Source organism: Polyodon spathula, chromosome 7 (assembly GCF_017654505.1).
Source record: "Polyodon spathula isolate WHYD16114869_AA chromosome 7, ASM1765450v1, whole genome shotgun sequence".
Lineage (NCBI taxonomy): Eukaryota > Metazoa > Chordata > Actinopteri > Acipenseriformes > Polyodontidae > Polyodon > Polyodon spathula.
The window spans coordinates 33,449,061-33,467,305 of NC_054540.1; the positions used below are offsets into that span (position 1 = coordinate 33,449,061).

Below are 18,245 nucleotides of genomic sequence, written 5' to 3' on the forward strand. Positions count from 1 at the left end.
GAGCATTATAATGCGATAACAGAATGCTGTGTTTGTGCTGCGCTGTGTTGTTCCTCAGCTGGGGGGAGAGACAGAATCGCCTGGCTCTGCCTAGCTGTACTGTGCCCTCCAGATATCCAAAATCTCAACTAGGAGGGACGGGGGCACACTGTCAAAAACCACTCTCCATCTCTGCACATTTTGCAAATGCCTGCCCTTGACAAACAACAAATAAATAAATGTCAGCTTCGTTGTGATCTGAATGCATTTCCAACAGCCAAACCCAAAGCACTGAAAGCAAAACTTTGTATTTGTCTCAGTCAACAGAAATATTATATAGACTATGGGCTTGTTATTGTGAACTATGGGGCTGAGCTTGGGTTACACTATGAAGGAATGCAAACTAACACTTTACATTGTGTCTCTAATTACATTTAGAAATAGAAGAAGCTTAATACATTCAGTGACACATGTTTCGATTTGAATTGTTTTTTAATGTCTTTGACTTCTGGTCGAAATATTTGTTATTAAATTTAAGTTTCTTTTAGCATTTTTTTAAACAAATTCAATGAGAAAAGTTTAAATTTTAATTACTTTTCAATGCCTTCATAAAGACTACTAGTCGAAACATTTATCATTTAAGCTTTATTTATTAAGCTTCTTTAACAATGACACACTGCCTGTTTGTGAATTTGTCTGCCATTTTTTTTGTCCTTTAAACCGTTAACTGTTGTTTTTATTAAAATAATCCCAAGCACTGAAAGTGTCCCGTTTTGAAATCCACACACTAGAAGCTAGAGAATTATTCATCAAAGACCACGAAAACAAAAACACGGCAAAGAAAAAGGACTTCGACATTAACCTTTAAAGTCGTGGAATTATAGATTACAGACAATAACTAATGGGGCTGCAGTGAATCACTTTAGATTCTAATTGCATCTCTGGGTTCTGGTGAATTCATCATGAAGCACTCAAGCTTCGTTCTTGAGGTTTATGGTGTCACCAGAACCAAGAGATGCAATTACAGCTTTGTAATTCACTGCAGCCTCTATTGTATATGTGCATGTGTGAAAATAAAGCCTTTTATAACCAAACTGGAAAACAGTACATTAAAAAAAGCCCTGATTTGTACTGATTCAAAACTAAAAGGTTTGTGTCTGGCTTTCCCTTTGGGCTCTAGTGGGTTTTAAGAGTGTTTACAGAACACGCCTACTGTAAGATATCTTTATTCTATGTGCTCCCTTCAAAAAACAAACAGACCTGGTTTACTGGAACCCTTTTTCAAACCGCCCACACATGCAAGAGTCCTGCAAGCTTTGTTGTTGCAGTAACATTTTTAAAGGGCAGGACATTTGGCAAAGTGCTAAAGACGGCATCCCGTCAACACTGTACAAAGAGATCCTGTATCTGAAAGCACTGTGCAGACATCCTAGGCTAATTAATGAGTGTGAGTTCACTGAAACAATTGATTTGTGATCCTCAGACCTCTATGAGCACATGCAAAGTGTGAAAATATATCTGTAAAGATAAAAGTGAAATTGCAAATAGAGAAAATAAATATTCAGTCAAAAGAAACTAGCAACCTTGTTTAAGGTATATTTTGCTAAACATTTAACAAAATAAAATATGTAGTAGAGACAGGTACATCATTGTATAAAATAAAACAGAATCACCTCTCAAAGATAAGAAATTTAAAAAGAAAGTAATTGAACCAATAATTCAACACTTTACAAAAAATGAGCACAACATGAATGGCCTACAGTTTTTAGTTTAAGAAATAAAATAAGATAATATACAATACGTAGATGGGAATAGTAGATCGTTACATCATTAACTCTAGTAAATTACATCACAACACATTAATAGATTTAAATATAAATAAGTGAGTGTAGTTACCATGGCAACAAAAACCTATAAGTACCTCCACTGTTTGTTTTCAAACACTCGTTCACTGGACAAAGATATTTTTAACATACAGAAACATTAGAAGTTCGCTCTTTTGGGAAAAAAAGAGTGTACACAAGAGACTATGTTAGGGACTGGTGTCGCTGGATTGTATACTTTTTAATTAGAAACAAAAAACAATGAAACTGATACTTACTAAAGATTTCCACTTTATATTGAGAACCTGTTTCCCTGAGGTATTCATTGTCAAGTTCAAGAAAACTGTTTTCAACAGTTTTAACCCTGTAGTGCCCATTTCTGTATCACTTATAATATTTAGCCACCTCTCTACATATTATTATTATTATCTTAAATCCAGCCTCACAACCAGAATTGTTCATATGCAGCACATTATGTGTTGCCAGAAAGGAAAAAAAAGGTGTTTTATACAAGAAACCGAATCTAGTTACAGAAATAAAGTAAGATGTTCATTCTCATTTTTTCAACACTATAGAATTCTTATAAATACTCTTCAAAAACATTCCTTAAAAAACATTCCTCAAAACAGTTCTTAAAGTTCTGTGTTATAGGGCCACATACATTGAATATGATTTGTAGCAGCAACAGTACAGTAGCAATGGAAATCCTAATGAGAATGACCTTGTTGCAGCTCTAGACGGTCGGTACAGATTAAAGTATGATTATTCTGTATTTCACATGCTATTGGGGACCGCCCTGCTGTTTTTTAAAAACGTATTATCGTGCTAGGAATTGAAAATATTTCCCTTTTCTTTTTCAGCAAAGAGAAATCTGTCAGTCTGTTTTTGTTGTCTCATTTCCTTCCATTGTTTTGCTTCTAGCAATTAACTAGCCAGGGTCCTCGTCACCTCCAGGATCTAATGCTGCAATCATATCTCTTCCCAACTATTAAGCAGAACTTCCTGGCTTATATAAACTGACTCAAAGCCAGTCTGGTTCTATTCGTGCCCATTCTACTGGCAGGGAGAGCCATGGCCTACTCAGATTGAAGCTGTCTGTCAGTGGGACTGGACTACTACAGCATCTTAAAGAAAAGCTGTACTGCAGACCTGAACACATTTCACTGAAGTTTAAGGTAAGCTTTGATTCTTAAAAAGCCTGCCTCGTGGTTCCCTAAATGCTCCTATGAGAAGGTATTCTACCCTGAGAGACAGTGACTGCAGACGATTCCTTCTGCCAGTTCAGAACCTGTGGAATATCTGAGTCTCCAGTGAATCTATTGCATGGATGCTCGGTTCTATTTAACCCGAAACATATATGCTTTAGGAGTAACCAGGTTTAAATGTCACATCTTTATCATTGCAATTCCTTGTTTACTGGTATACCTGCCACTAAACAAACAATGTTGATCGCATGCACTGTATAAGACAGGCATTCATGCATTAGTTAACCCTTCTCACAATCCCCTGGTGGATGAGTGAGAGTGTATTCATTTAAAGTGCTTAAATAAATCCTTTTGTTCTTTTTTTCATTAATGATCCCATAGCCTACACATATAAGGGGAAAATATTTATATTACAAATATCAACACATGGTTTAGGTAGGTGGCTAGAAAGATGTGAAATAAAAAATGCATACAGGTTAGGATGAGAAACTAAAGTACATGCATTCATAATCTCTGGTCTTGATTATTGTAATTCCTTGTTTGTTGGTGTAGCTGCCTATAAACTCAGAGGCTTCAGCTAGTCCAAAATGCAGCTGCCACACTGCTTTCTCACACTCGTCTTTCTCAACATATTACTCCAGTGCTCAGGTCCTTGTATTGGTTTCCAGTGAGTTACGGAATTGATTATAAAGTTGTAATAATTGGGTCCATGACAATTCATCCCTGACAATTCGCCCTATCGACAATTCGTCCGTATTACTAGATGTACACAATATAAGAAAAATGTGTGTGCACTTTTAATAATAATAATCTTTATTTTTATATAGCGCCTTTCATAGTGGACCACCATCACAAAGCACTTTACAAGATATGAGACTAGGATCTGTGAACAATGCATCAACTGCAGAATCACTTACATGAATGCTTCGCCCAAAAGAAGGAGCACAAGGAGGTTAAGTGACTTCCTCGGGGTCACACAATGAGTCAATGGCTGAGACTGTTTTTAATGGGGGGGGGGGGGGGGGGGGGGGATATTTATGAATATTACACTTCAGTTATTAATGCAAGAGCAACTTCATGTCATTTTTTTTTTGTATAGTATTCTTGTTTTGTGATGTTAACTAGAGTGAGATGCAACAAGTGACAGTAGTAAATGTATGAGATTGAGACTGCAATGTAAAATGTAGGTCAGATTGTCAAACTGTATCACAATTTTTATGCAGCATCTGTTGGGCATGATTAGATTAGGGTTTCATTAACCTGTAGAATAATGTAACCATATACAACCCCTGTGGGTACGAATGAGGTGGAGCAGATCAGATCTTTTTCACAAGTCTCAAGCCAAGTTTATTAAATTAATAAGAAAAAGGGAAAGGGAACAGGGAGGTAATAAAATAAAAGGCTATGGTTAAGGCTAAGGTTAATGAACAAAGTTATTCGTAAACCCCCAGCGGCAACATACAAAGCCCAGTAAACACCCTAGATAACCCCCACAATCACACTCCACACATGCTCACAACATCCAGCCATTCAGTATTTGCTCCTCATTAAGACCCCTCTCTCCCACCTGCACATAACTGACATGTACCCCCCTCCCTCCCTCCCTCCCTCACCCGAACAACCAACAATACGCCCGCACAACAGGTCCCCCTACCCAAAACATCTCCCCTCCTACCCTCCTCCTGTTACATTAGTAATTGTGTTAGCTCTGTGCACAAAATCTTAAGTAGGCTACAGTGTAATTATCGGAAATTACGAAATACTGCAAAAACAGAGATCATTGTTATTTTAATCACAATAAATAAAAAGATACAATGACACAGAACAACATATCTTTCCTAAAAATGCAGTATTTACTAAAGTATAAATTATATAATTTATCAATTATATACTTTTACAAATGCTGATAGCTAGCTGTAATTTCTTCTACTGATATTTACTGAACAAAACATTGAAATAGTAATGTAAATACATGACTTAAACGAGTTTTTATTGATTTGTTACTATACGCATTAAGAAAATCAGAAAACTTTAAAAATGACACATACGCAATTCAGAATGTTTCAGACTGGCAGCTGACAGTGAAAGGTGCAGTTTTCAGTCTACTCCAGAAACAGTCTATGCCATTCTTATTATGGTTACCTAATAATGAAATCCACTCTGGTTAACTTCACAAAACAAATAAAAAATACCTGCTGTATGGATATATATATATATATAATATATATATATATATATATATATATATATATATATATATATATATATATATATATATATATATATTATAGAATATCTTTGGTATGGGCCCCAGCAGAGGCTGGGCCCAGGTGCAGTCACATGCCTCTGCTGGCTGCAGCTGTGAACCAAAGTTAGGATGCAAAGATCAGGAGTGACCTGCTAATTGTAATGCAAATAACTGCTGCCACCTTGTTAGCGGAGGCGAAGGACATTTTATCATCATACTGAAGCTGTGTAACAGCCTTATCAACGCTATATTAAATAAAGAAATCTATAAATAAATTATAATGAATCATAATGTACTAAATCCATGATAAGTGATGCATAATTTTACAATAAAGTTAATGTTAATCAATTACATTGAACTGACTGTTGATAATCCAGACAAATGTAAACATAGGACGTTGAAAATGTATTCTGCGCTGCAAGGTTTGGAGAAGGCATTTCTCTAAAAACTGCGTGTGAAAGACAGCAGCCAAGAGCCGCTGGTGCAGCAAGCTCTGGATAACAACATAACGCAGCATTTGAAACGTGTATTTTGTGCAGTTGACAGTTTCCTCAAAATATAGTATAGTTCAGAAAAAGACATTCCTCAGACATTTTGCTAAGGCTGCAAGTACCATCGCTTGATTTAGAAGAAGCGTGTTTGCAGTTGAAAAATGTGTTAACCGTTGTATAAAGCAATTACGACAATTGCTGTGTAGAATAAAAGGAACGGTATTAATACCATAATGTACCGAAACCGCAGTAAACCGAAAAACCGGTATACCTTACCGACCCAGCCCTATCTTTAAAACCACGTTCGATCTGGGCGGTGTCTGGAAAAGGCACTTGAGCGAAGCAAAATAAATAGGATTGAATCCTATTTTTTGGCGATTTGACACCAATCAACTAGGGCATTGATCAATCAGAGAACAGCTTCAACAATAGAAACAATAATACTTGCTGTTGAAAAAATACCCACAGCTTTATGATAAAGGGCATCGCAATTATATAGATACAGATTTGAAAGACAATAAATGGAAGCTGGATAAGCCTGGTTTGTATGATTTGTTACCAGATGTGTTGAAATACCGTCAGAGAAGACACTCGTAATTTCTACATCATGTTGACGAATATGTACCGGTCTTGTTCACAGTTTTGTCAATAGCAATTTTTAATAGTGTATAGATCTGGCAGTTTTCAAACGTGCCGCATCGCCTTTGTGTCGCTTCTGGTGGTTATGGTCATGTAGCTGAGAAAGTGCCTCGTCACCAGTAAAAAAATTACGTTCAGGTTTTATTACAAATCACAGGCAGTTGCAGTGGTTGGTGGCCGCCACTAGGGTACCTGCGATCCTAGTGTGGAAGGAAATACACATATGTGTTCATCATTACAAAAACACAAAACAATATAACAAACAAAAGTTTGCCATCCAGTGGCTCAGCACTGCTCCCACTAAAAGGAAGGTCCCACACCAGAAAACTTCTCCCTAACACACTCTAAATAAACTGGGACAGGATTACAATCCCCTAAATGAATCCCTATGCTGAGCACTCGGATCCAGTTAACACTCAGTAGCTTGTAGCTCACGCTGGTTCCACGCACAGTGGCGAAGGTTCTTCTCCCTCCCCTCCAGGCTGGTCAAAAGCGCCAAGCAAAAGAAGACCAAACAAAAGAACCAAGAGCTGGCTCTCTAGTCCCTTTTTAAAGGCAGGTGACCAGGGTTAATTGATGATCAATTCCTCAACTGAAACCTGATCACCTGCTGAACATTCCTTTCAGCTGTATAAATGAAACACATTTCTTTTAGTTACAAACAAAACCATACTATTTACAGGGGTAGGCCTCAGCCCTGTGACAAGAAGGCTTTACACTCTAATTACTGCAAATTTACATAGTAGTCACTTAGTAAATAGATTTGTAAGTACACATAATTACAATGCTATTATGCATAGTTGCAATGTATGTAAATCGCTTTGCATATATATATATATATATATATATATATATATATATATATATATATATATATATATATATATATATATATATATATATATATATATATATATATATATATATATATATATATATATACACATACACTGAATGTACAAAACATTAGGAACACCTGCTCTTTCCATGAAATAGATTGACGAGGTGAATCCAGGTGAAAGCTATGATCCCTTATTGATGTAACCTGTTAAATCCACTTCAATCAGTGTAGATGAAGGGGAGACAGGTTAAAGAAGGATTTTTAAGCCTTGACACAATTGAGACATGGATTGTGTATGTTTGCCATTCAGAGGGTAAATGGACAAGACAAAAGATTTAAGTGCCTTTGAACGGGATATGGTCGTAGGTGCGAGGCACGCAGGTTTGAGTGTGTTTTGAACTGCAACGCTGCTGGGTTTTTTATGCTCAACAGTTTCCCGTGTCTATCAAGGATGGTCCACCACCCAAAGGACATCTAGCCAACGGCAAGCTGGTGTTTGAAAACAGCTCATTGATGAAAGAGGCCAAAGGAGGCTGACACGAATTGATCAGAGCAACAGACGGGCTACAGTTAGTCAACTGAGAGTTCAGTACAACATTGTTGCCGAAAGACCCATAAAAGAATGCACAAGAAGTACAGTTGCAGTACCCAATTTTATGAGACAAGTTAGGTTTAGGGTTAAAGTTACAGTTAGCGTTAGGGTTATATCATGCAAAGTATTTTACACATTAAGTACATTATAACTGCTTAATAACATTGTAATTAGGTGTCAGTGTTGGGTGTCAGGAGTCACATGTGTTTACTAAGTAATTACTATGTAAATACACAGTAATTAGAGACACTTGATGTAAAGTGCTACCATCATATTTGTATTATTATAAAGTCAAATGAATTTACCTGCATTTATTTTGTGTGTTTTGTTTCCTATGCCTTACCTCAGATGGAATTCTACATGGAGAGGGTACTGGTGTGGGCTTTGGTCTTGCAGATAATAGGTAGGTGATTAACTTCATTATATACATTATAAGCCGCGCCCCCATTGGAACATATTAACATGAGCTACTCTTATAATGTTGCTGAGAAAGTAGATCTCGCACTCAGAATGTCAATGACAAAGCATTTGAAACATTAAAACCTCAAAAGAATCTATCTGAACAGATTAAATATGTTAATATCAGCTTTTCATCTGTTTTTTTATTTAGATTTAATGACTTATAATATGTTTCGAAGTGTTTGGTGGCTGCCTGTAATCAAGTGAAGAGTGTATTTTCTCTTGCACTCTTTGTGTCACAGCCTGACACATCAAAGAGTGTGTGAGAAATTCCTTCTCAGCTTGATTAGAGACAGCCACCGAACACTCAGAGGCACACATTACACAGCAGAGCAGGGCCTCTACACTGTTTTAAAAGGGATGTCATTTCACCCAGAGTTTAACTGCGCCATATCTGCATATGAATTTCTCTCCCCTAGCCCTCAGTTATAACTCTTTCACAACAGCAAAGAGGACTCCATTGGAATTAATTTGTCAGGAAAAACACACTGATCTCATAGGCCGCAATCAGCACGACGCTGCTTTAGGTAGTCCAAGATTAGTGCTATCCAACATATTTGTTACCCCAGGGTAGTTCTCCTGTAAACTTGTGTGCTAGACTAGTTTTCTTTTGATTTAACGATGCTTCCTCTATACAGACTGGCCCAGCTCAGCCCTGGTTTCTGGGAAGGGTAACGACGCCCTTACAGGCCGGTGCAGTCTCTTCGGAAAGGACCACATCCAGACTTTCGACGGGAATTTCTACGACTTCCGTGGAGACTGCAGCTACAAGCTGGCAGGGGACTGTCAGAAACGCTCCTTCTCGCTGCTGGGTCAGTGTGCATTATCACAGACTGTACCGCATGTGACAAGGCAGGGATCATTGTTCTGTTTCAATGTCTCAGTACACCTACAACCTGTGACTGGATTCTGAACGGGAGATGGCCTGGACTGTAAACCAAGAGCCTTGATGTTAAAACCAATATTTACTGCATGTCATGGGAGCACATTGAGACTGTCAATACTTGAGCATGAACTGCTGGTAGGTTATTTATTTTTCTCCTCTTTGTAGGTGACTTCCAAAAGGGGCAAAGAAAAAGCGTGTCTGTCTATCTGGGAGAGTTCTTTGAAATCCACCTGTTTTTGGACGGTACTGTCACTCAGGGGGAGAAAAGGTGAAACTAAACAGGAACAAAATCAAGAGATTTCTGTGATAGAACTAACTGGCTTTGAGATGCTTTGAGTTGCTGTAAGCTGCTTTGAGTTGCTGTAAGCTGCTTTGAGTTGCTGTGAGCTGCTTTGTGCTGCTTTGAGTTGCTTTGAGCTGCTTTGAGCTGCTTTGAGTTTGCTGTAAGCCACTTTGAGTTGCTGTAAGCTGCTTTGAATTACTGTGAGCTGCTTTGAGCTGCTGTAAGCTGCTTTGAGCTGCTTTGAGTTGCTGTAAGCTGCTTTGAGTTACTGTGAGCTGCTTTGAGCTGATTTGAGCAGCTGTGAGCTACTTTGAGCTGCTTTCATCTGCTTTTAGTTGTTTTGAGCTGCTTTGAGCTGATTTTAGTTGTTTTGAGCTGCTTTGAGTTGCTTTAAGCTGCTTTGAGTTGCTTTGAGCTGCTTTGAGTTACTGTGAGCTGCTTTGAGCTGCTTTGAGCTGCTTTGAGTTTGCTGTAAGCTGCTTTGAGTGGCTGTGAGCTGCTTTGAGTTTGCTGTAAGCTGCTTTAAGTGGCTGTGAGCTGCTTTGAATTGTTTGAGCTGCTTTGAGCTGCTTTGAGTTTGCTGTAAGCTGCTTAGAGTGGCTGTGAGCTGCTTTGAGTTTGCTGTAAGCTGCTTTGAGTGGCTGTGAGCTGCTTTGAATTGTTTGAGCTGCTTTGAGTTTTCTTGAGTTTTTTTTGAGCTGCTTTGAGCTGCTTTGAGTTGTTCTGAGTTGCTTTGAGCTGCTTTGAGTTGCTATGAGCTGCTTTGATTTACTTTGAGTTGTTTGAGCTGCTTTGAGCTGCTTTGAGTTGCTTTGAGCTGAGAGAATGATACTAACTCAATGTGGGAGCAGCCCAGAAGTTTGTAGGCTTGTGTTTCATCTCTTATAATTACAACATTAATTAAGTTAAATATAGGTCAGTACACATTATTTCTCTTGTCGAAACCATGTCTTTGAACTTATCTTTTGTACACAGACATTTCCACTTATCATTTTTATTTTCTATACATAGTTCACTGAGCACATAACTCCAACTTATCATCCTCCTAGAGCTAGAAAACTCCACTTACTGGTCCACTTGGTACACATGATCATCACAGACGGATTGCTATTGTAAAATATTAAAGGAAATGCAAAATACATAAACAAATAAATACAATTACATTTGAAACTAGTTATTCTTTAATAATTACAATGCGCAATACGATTTTAGATGTTCCTAGTCACGCTATAATAAAAGTAAAATCAAGTTGTTAATAATATTCAATGAATGAATTCCCTTGTCATGTTTTTATTCCCCAGGCTGTCACTTCCCTATGCCTCCAGTGGTATCTTCATAGAGATGGAGGCAGGATACTACAAGGTGTCCAGCGAGGAGTATGGCTTCCAGATGAAGATTGACAACAACGGGAATATTCACACGCTGCTCTCCACAAAACATTCCAACAGGACGTGTGGCCTCTGTGGGAACTTCAACGATGTCCCTGAGGATGACTACATGGCTCAGGAGGGTACGCTCTAGAGTTTGATGACATGTTATTTATTGACATAACTCACGGGAATATAGCCACATACTGTAATTGTTATGACTATCATTACTGTGTGATACATGAAATACATTACTTAATAAGACGTCAGGGGAAATGCAACTCAGAAAGAAAAGGTTGGTCTATTGTGGAGAATAATATGAACCAAAAGCATGATGATAGCACAGAGGAATATCTCTCTCTGTGATGTTTACAGCGAGGGTTACCAGATGTCATGAGAAAACCAGGATTGTCCCAGTTACAGCCTTAATTCTTTGCCCTGGTCAGAAAGTGTAAAATCGTTAAATCGTCCCAGTTTTGCTATTTTGTATTCACATTTTTTATAAGTGTAAAACTGTAGCAGTGTGTTCAGCAAGTTGACAGCACAGTCATTTATTATACACAAATAAAACAAAGACACTTATGGATTACTTGTTTAAAATTTCTGAATTAATATTATGCTTAACTTCCTGGACCGTGGCTATTTTTTATTTATTTTTTTATCTTGGAAGTACCACCAAAATCTAAATTACATTTAGTATCAATAAAAGAAAAAGAAAACAACAAGACTGATTCACTTCAAATGATATAATTTGCAACTTGAATTAAGAATCAATGAATGGAGTGTACATAAAACCATACGTTGATAATGACAAACTTCAGCTTTTTAAATCACCCAAAAAGTGACCTTACATAGAAGTTTTATTTCGTGGGCTGTACAATGCCTGTCGCGGTTCTGTGGGTCACTTACGTGCAACAATGACTCCTAATCATCTTTTAATCCATGATTTTTATGTTATTTTCCAGGCTTTTTAACAGAGAACAGCTACGACTTTGCTAATTCCTGGGCCCTTCATGGTGATGGAGCACCCTGCAAAAGGGTGCTGCCCCCAAGCCAAACCTGCAATGTTTCTACTGAGACACAAGAGGTACTGTGAGCACAGGGAACAGATGGCGTGTTAATCACTGAACTTCAAAATAGAAGTGCAAATAGCAAGGCGGTCACAAATGTAACATTTAAGTTAGCTTTAATACCATTAAAATGACTCATCTTGAGCAGTCTTGGGTTTGTTTTTGCAGTTATTTTGGCTCTCCACTGTGGATTACGATTGAATGTAAGTGGAGTCCAAAATGTGCCAATAAAAACACGCCTCCCCTGCACTGTGATTGATCCCCGGAGCCAGCATAGCAGCCATTGTGTGTGCGGTGCGCTGGGGAGGCAAAATAAGCTGATCCCTGGAGCCAGCATTACACTTCAGCCATCAACAGCAGGCAGAAGAATATCAACATCATCGGATGGAAAGAAACGCAAATGGATGGGGATGCAAGTGGATCACATTAGTTTACTGTAAAACGACATCTTAGTTGGTGCTTATCTTGGCGAGAGCCGAGTTCAAATCAGCACGAATCTGTAAATCTGGCTCGACCCACCACACTGTATATATTAGATTTCAAAAGCACATGTTAGTGTACAAGTTCAGGGTAGTACTCATGGTTAGGTTTCTGTCAACCCTAGATCAGTGTTTTGACTAGATGTATGCTATTTGGCAGATTTAAAATTTTATCTACCATGTTCCGATCCTTTAGATTTGTGACATTTACACCAGTTAAAATTGACATATACTACACCAGGTTACATCAGGTTAGTTGTCTAGTTTGAATTCTGGACCTTTTAATATTGAGGTAATATATATATATATATATATATATATATATATATATATATATATATATATATATATATATATATATATATGGCTTCTTTCTTTCACCCTCTCCATCTCCTCTTCACTCCCTCCCTCCCTTCCCCTCTCCTCCTTTTATCCCTTCTCTCCCTCTCTCCCCCCTACCCACCCTCTACCCGTCTCTCACAGGATCCTATGTCAAGGTGTCAGATCCTCTCCAGCTCTTCTGTATTTCTGAAGTGCGCTCACATTGTGGACCCCGAGCCCTTTGTCAGCATGTGCGAGGACGACACCTGCCACTGCCACGAGGGTCCAGAGTGCCAGTGCCACGCCTTCCTGGAGTACGCTAGAACTTGCGCCCAGAGAGGCGTGATCCTGAAGGGCTGGCCCGCAGAGAGCCACTGCCGTGAGTATGGGGGTGGTAATAAAACATTGTGACTGGAGCCTGAAGAAAATCAAGAGGGGTGTCTTATTACAGTGGCTCGAAGTGCAAAGAGGAAGCAAATCTACATAGAGCAGAGATCTAGCAACAACCAGGGGACTGAAGCAGGTGGTGACATCAAAGAAAGGGGTGGAGACATCAGAGAAAGGGGTGTGGACATCAGAGAAAGGGGTGGGGACATCTAAAAAACTGCAATCTGCTGTAACACTTTACATGTGTCTTATGACTGTTTATTTACATAGTAGTTACATAGGAAATACATGTGTACTTACACATAATTCCAATGTTATTATGCATAGTTACAATGTACTTAATGTTTGCATCTTTTTGCACAATATATGTAATACACAATTGTATCACGAAAGAGTTAGGGTTTAGGTTAGGGTTAGGGTTAGGGTTAGGGATAGGGTTAGAGTTATGATTAGGGTTAGGGTTAAGATTAGGGTTAGGGATAGGGTTAGAGTTATGATTAGCGTTAGGGATAATGTTAGGGTTAGGGTTAGGGTTAGAGTTATAAATGGGTTTAGGGTTAGTGTTAGGTTTAGGGTTAAGCTTTTCATGTAGGTAGGTGTATAAAGGATATAAATGACGACTCAAGGTGTTCTGATAGATGTACACAATCCTGTTCTGTTTCAGGTCCGCAGTGTCCCTTTGGTATGGAATACAATGAGTGCATCAGTCCCTGCAGCCACACTTGCCAGAGTCTCCACATCAATGAAGTGTGCAAGGAGGGCTGTAGCGATGGCTGCAGCTGCCCAGGTGAGTTCAGGATCCTAGCATGCCAGGGGCCGTTCCATTGAGAAAAACAAGTACACTCACTGGGTAGACTAGCAATGGGTGAGCTCGGATTGACAGTCAATCCCTGCTCATGGAAACTATTATTCACTGAGAACCCCAAAGCTGGCTTTCTTAAGCACACTGAGCTGTATTCCTATGATCTAAGCTGTGCTGATCTCAATTTCTTCACTCTTTAGTTATTATTTCATCCATCGTTTTACCTCTGGATTAATCTACAGCCCACTTAATGCAATTAAAATCCAGTGAAATAGGGTTTGCCCTTATAGTAATTCACCACAGTATTCCTGTATGGCATTTTGTAGTTTCACCCCTTGCTTTTCCCATGGTTATGCTATACATTTCCCATAGTTTCCCCTGATTTGCCATGTTTATAAATATGCTTTACCGTACCTTGTTATTCTTTACAATGCTTACCCAAGCCCCATTGCTTCTGTATGTTGTGTTCTGAACGACATGTTCACTGAGAAACTTCTGAAGCTGAATAGTTGCTATACTATAAAATATGATTTTGAGTAAACTATCCTTTTTTGTTTGTGATATATGTTTTGTTTATGTCTCTATACAAACTCACTGGTAATCAGTTAGGCTCTTTGTTGGACAGTAGCTCAACATGGTCCACTGATAATAAGAGTGCAATCTCTTGCTGTAAGTCATTACTGCAATGAATTGCATCAATTTATTGGGACAAAATCCATCATTGTTTCAAAATATTAATTCCAAGATCAAGTCACTTGAAAATGTGATTTTAATTGATTCTTTACCTTCCTAATGCTTTGTTATGATGAATGTATAGGTTTGATAGAAGGTATAACTGCAGTGTACAAAAATGAAAACAATGAAATTTAAAAGTTTTTTTTTTCCTTAGGTGAAGGTTTAAATGATTAAAAAATGTGTGTATATATATATATATATATATATATATATATATATATATATATATATATATATATATATATATATATATATATATGTATATGTATATATATATATATATATATATATATATATATATATATATATATATATATAATATATAATAGATATATATATTATACTTATATTTGTGTCAACATTTGTGATGGAAATGAAATTCCAATATAACTTCTAAGGAGAGTCTTCCTCCTAGTGGCCAGTACTGGAATAACATGATTCTGTAATTCCATTCATAGTGAAGCCCTGAAGTTCTAGTTCATTCCTTAGCTCTGTGGCACCTCCTCTCCCTAAATGATCAAGTTTCCATACCAACTCACAAATGACAGACTTGAATATTCTCCAAAGAGGGAGAGAAATAAAAGCCTTCTTGAATTGGAGGCTTATCATTCTATCATTTTGTTTTACCTAAGGGCTGACCTAGTATCAATTTACATGAAATGCCCCAAAATAGAATTAAGATTGATCATTCTGAACTCCAAAAACCTATTATCAAATAAATTAATACATAGATAAAAGATGACACACTCTCCTAAAGTGTAATTCCAATAGTCTCTGTAAGTTGCCTTGGATAAAGTCATTTGCTAAATAAACAAATAATCCATCCACTATCAATAACTGCTTAATCCTTTATAGGTTTGTGATAAGCCAGAGGCAGACCTGGCATACACAGGGTGTAAGGCAGGCCTATACCCTGGATGAGATACCAGTCCATTGCAGGACACCACACACACAATGAGAGCAATTTAGAGTGATCAATCAACCTGACCAGCAGGTCTTTGGACTGTGTGAGGAAACCAGAGTACCCAGAGAAAACCTACACAAGCACAGGGAGAACATGCAAACTCCACACAGACAGCACCCTAGGCCAGATTTGAATGCAGAATCCTGGTGCTGTGAGGCAACAGTGCAAACCACTACGCCACCTTGCTGCCAATAATAATAATAATAATAATAATAATAATAATAATAATAAAAATAATAATAATAATAATAATAATACAAAAAGATGACAGAAAGACTGACATGAACAAGGCCCTTTCTGTGCAGGAAAGAGCTCTAAACCCTATGAGGGTTTCAGCTCTGGTGCACAAGATTTCAGTCCCTGATCTGTCACAGTGTCTGTGGTGCTGTATCTGTCACAGTGGTACTGGATCAGTTACTGTCTCTCTGTTTTACTGGATCTCTCACTGTCGCTCTGTATTTGGCAGCGGGGAAGGTTCTGGATGGAGAGCGCTGTGTCGACTCCTCTCAGTGCTCCTGCATCCACACGGGCCGCCGCTACCCCCCCGGCTCCAGCATCGCCCAGGACTGCAACACCTGGTCAGTACACACAGCACTCTCAACACAGAGCAGGAAAAACAGCAGCATTCTTTAAATAGTGGCCCGTCACTTTTTTACTATTGTAATAGAACTATCATGAGACTTACTTGTTAAGGATGGAAATGTGCTTCTGTTTTACAGCATATGCAGACATGGACTGTGGGAGTGCAGCAATGAAGAGTGCCCTGGTAAGATTTCATAACAAAAGCTCATGATGGTTTCACCGCTCTGACTACACCCTACCTTTAAAGTGTGTGAGCGCTGCATCACCGCCTTGTGGTTGAAGCTCGCTTGCACCATCCCTGAGCGGCTGGACTAGCGTGGGTGCGAAAACTAACAAATGGCAGATCTGAAACTCCAACACATAATAAAGTTCAAAGCTGCAGGGCGTGGTCACGTGGTTCAAACAGCTGACCTGCAGAAAAGTGAGTGAACAGGACCAGGCAAGAACTGGGAATTAGAACAGCCATTTACTGGCTTCTTGTTGGTTACCCAGCTGGTAAATACAGTCGAACCCAAGCACAGGTTTACAGCAATTAGATTTTTTTACACAACAAATCAACCAACCTTTTCAGTATTGAAGCAATATAATGACAATACTTCAACAGCACGCATGGCAGTTTCTGTGTCATGGGGCATATAGTAATATTTAGTGAATGGCTAAACGTTTAATAGCAGTAAGCTAACCTACAGTGTACATTAATTATATGTATTTAAAACCTTGGTCAATAAACCTTTAAATTGAGTGTTTTTGTTTGAGCAGCAAATACAAAAGGCTTTGTGTTCATTGACTATGATTCCACCCTTCTCTATGCGTCTCTGCTATTCAGATGTAATATATAGCTCACTTTGTTCCTTACTGTTTTTGCTGACATAGAGATTAGATTTCAAGGGATCTCTGTTCATTGTACTAAAACCAATAGAATTCTGAGACCTGACCAGGTAAAATATCTTGCTAATGACTCAACACAGCACAGGTTTCAGGTTTCTCTACCCTTTGTACCTTAATTATGAAGGCACCGTTGAATATTGAAAAGGCACTTATACCATGCTGCACCTTTATTTCACATTCAACACTATGAAAAATGGACCTCCTAATTGTTTTATAAAAGGAAAGGCTCGTGTTACCTGGAACACAAAGCTGGGTTGATTAGCTTTCCCTTTAAACAGAAAATGTCATGACTAACTCTGTCCTACCTGTAGGGTTTTAATATTAGCTCTGTGGGAAAAACAGCTTGACTTTGAACAACACAAATGTGTGTGTGTTTCCTGTGGAAGTGTCTGTTAGAACATGACAGAAAATGTGTGCTATCCATTGTGTTCAAATCTCAGCTCAAAGTTCCCTTTCACTTGTCTACTTTTTTATGTTTTCAATGAAGTTTAGTGATTCTGTGCTCTGTTGATCCAATATTGAGGTATTGTTTTCTCACTCGATCTGTCTTTATCTGTCTGTGAGCTTATCTGAAAAACTCGCACTGCCAAGGACTAAACAGCCTTCCTCTCAAATCAAGTCACTCTTTGAAACTCAGACTGGATTATGCACATGGTTTCCATGAAAGCTGTGTGTTTATGAGCTGCAGACTTGCCTAACTCTGGGTTTTCCTTGCAGGAGAATGCTTCGTCACTGGGCAGTCCCACTTCAAGAGCTTCGATAACAAGTTCTTCACTTTCAGTGGTGTCTGTCAGTACCTGTTTGCGAAGGACTGCCAGGACAATGAATTTGCTGTCGTCATTGAAACAGTCCAGGTAATTAAAACCTCTTATTTCTGCCGGTGAGGCACGATCCTAACTGGGGCTGGCAGAGTCCCTTTTCAAACTGGGCTTATCTCGCTTTGCAGCCCATGGAAACAGACTGGGCTTGGTATCAGACTGATTTAAAAGCACAAGACGGCAGGTTTTTTTTTAAGCATGCTGCTATTTTAAGTTGAGCAGTTTTAACATGTAAAACAGCAGAGTACAGCATGTAGAACGCCACCGTATAAATAGTCCCATTTTGTATGTGAAGTTCTCCAGATATTTTCTCAGTCCCATTATAGTTATATTAAAAGGGTTTGCTCTTAAGCTGAGGGAACACAAAACCACTTTGTAGCTTAGAA

At 38.5% G+C, this 18,245-nt stretch overlaps 1 protein-coding gene across 1 annotated transcript in view; it reads left to right on the forward strand.

Annotated features, from left to right (window-relative positions):
• The first annotated feature begins 2,809 nt into the window (after positions 1-2,809).
• Positions 2,810-18,245, forward strand: part of LOC121318560 (von Willebrand factor-like) — a 65,365-nt gene continuing 49,929 nt past the window's right edge. The window contains exons 1-11 of the mRNA XM_041255356.1: positions 2,810-2,977; positions 8,167-8,221; positions 8,916-9,089; positions 9,329-9,431; positions 10,748-10,956; positions 11,779-11,900; positions 12,846-13,062; positions 13,735-13,857; positions 16,038-16,149; positions 16,291-16,337; positions 17,759-17,895. Of these exons, the coding sequence (XP_041111290.1) occupies positions 8,167-8,221; positions 8,916-9,089; positions 9,329-9,431; positions 10,748-10,956; positions 11,779-11,900; positions 12,846-13,062; positions 13,735-13,857; positions 16,038-16,149; positions 16,291-16,337; positions 17,759-17,895 (1,299 nt within the window). The 5' untranslated portion in view covers positions 2,810-2,977. The remainder of the gene's footprint in view (positions 2,978-8,166; positions 8,222-8,915; positions 9,090-9,328; positions 9,432-10,747; positions 10,957-11,778; positions 11,901-12,845; positions 13,063-13,734; positions 13,858-16,037; positions 16,150-16,290; positions 16,338-17,758; positions 17,896-18,245) is intronic.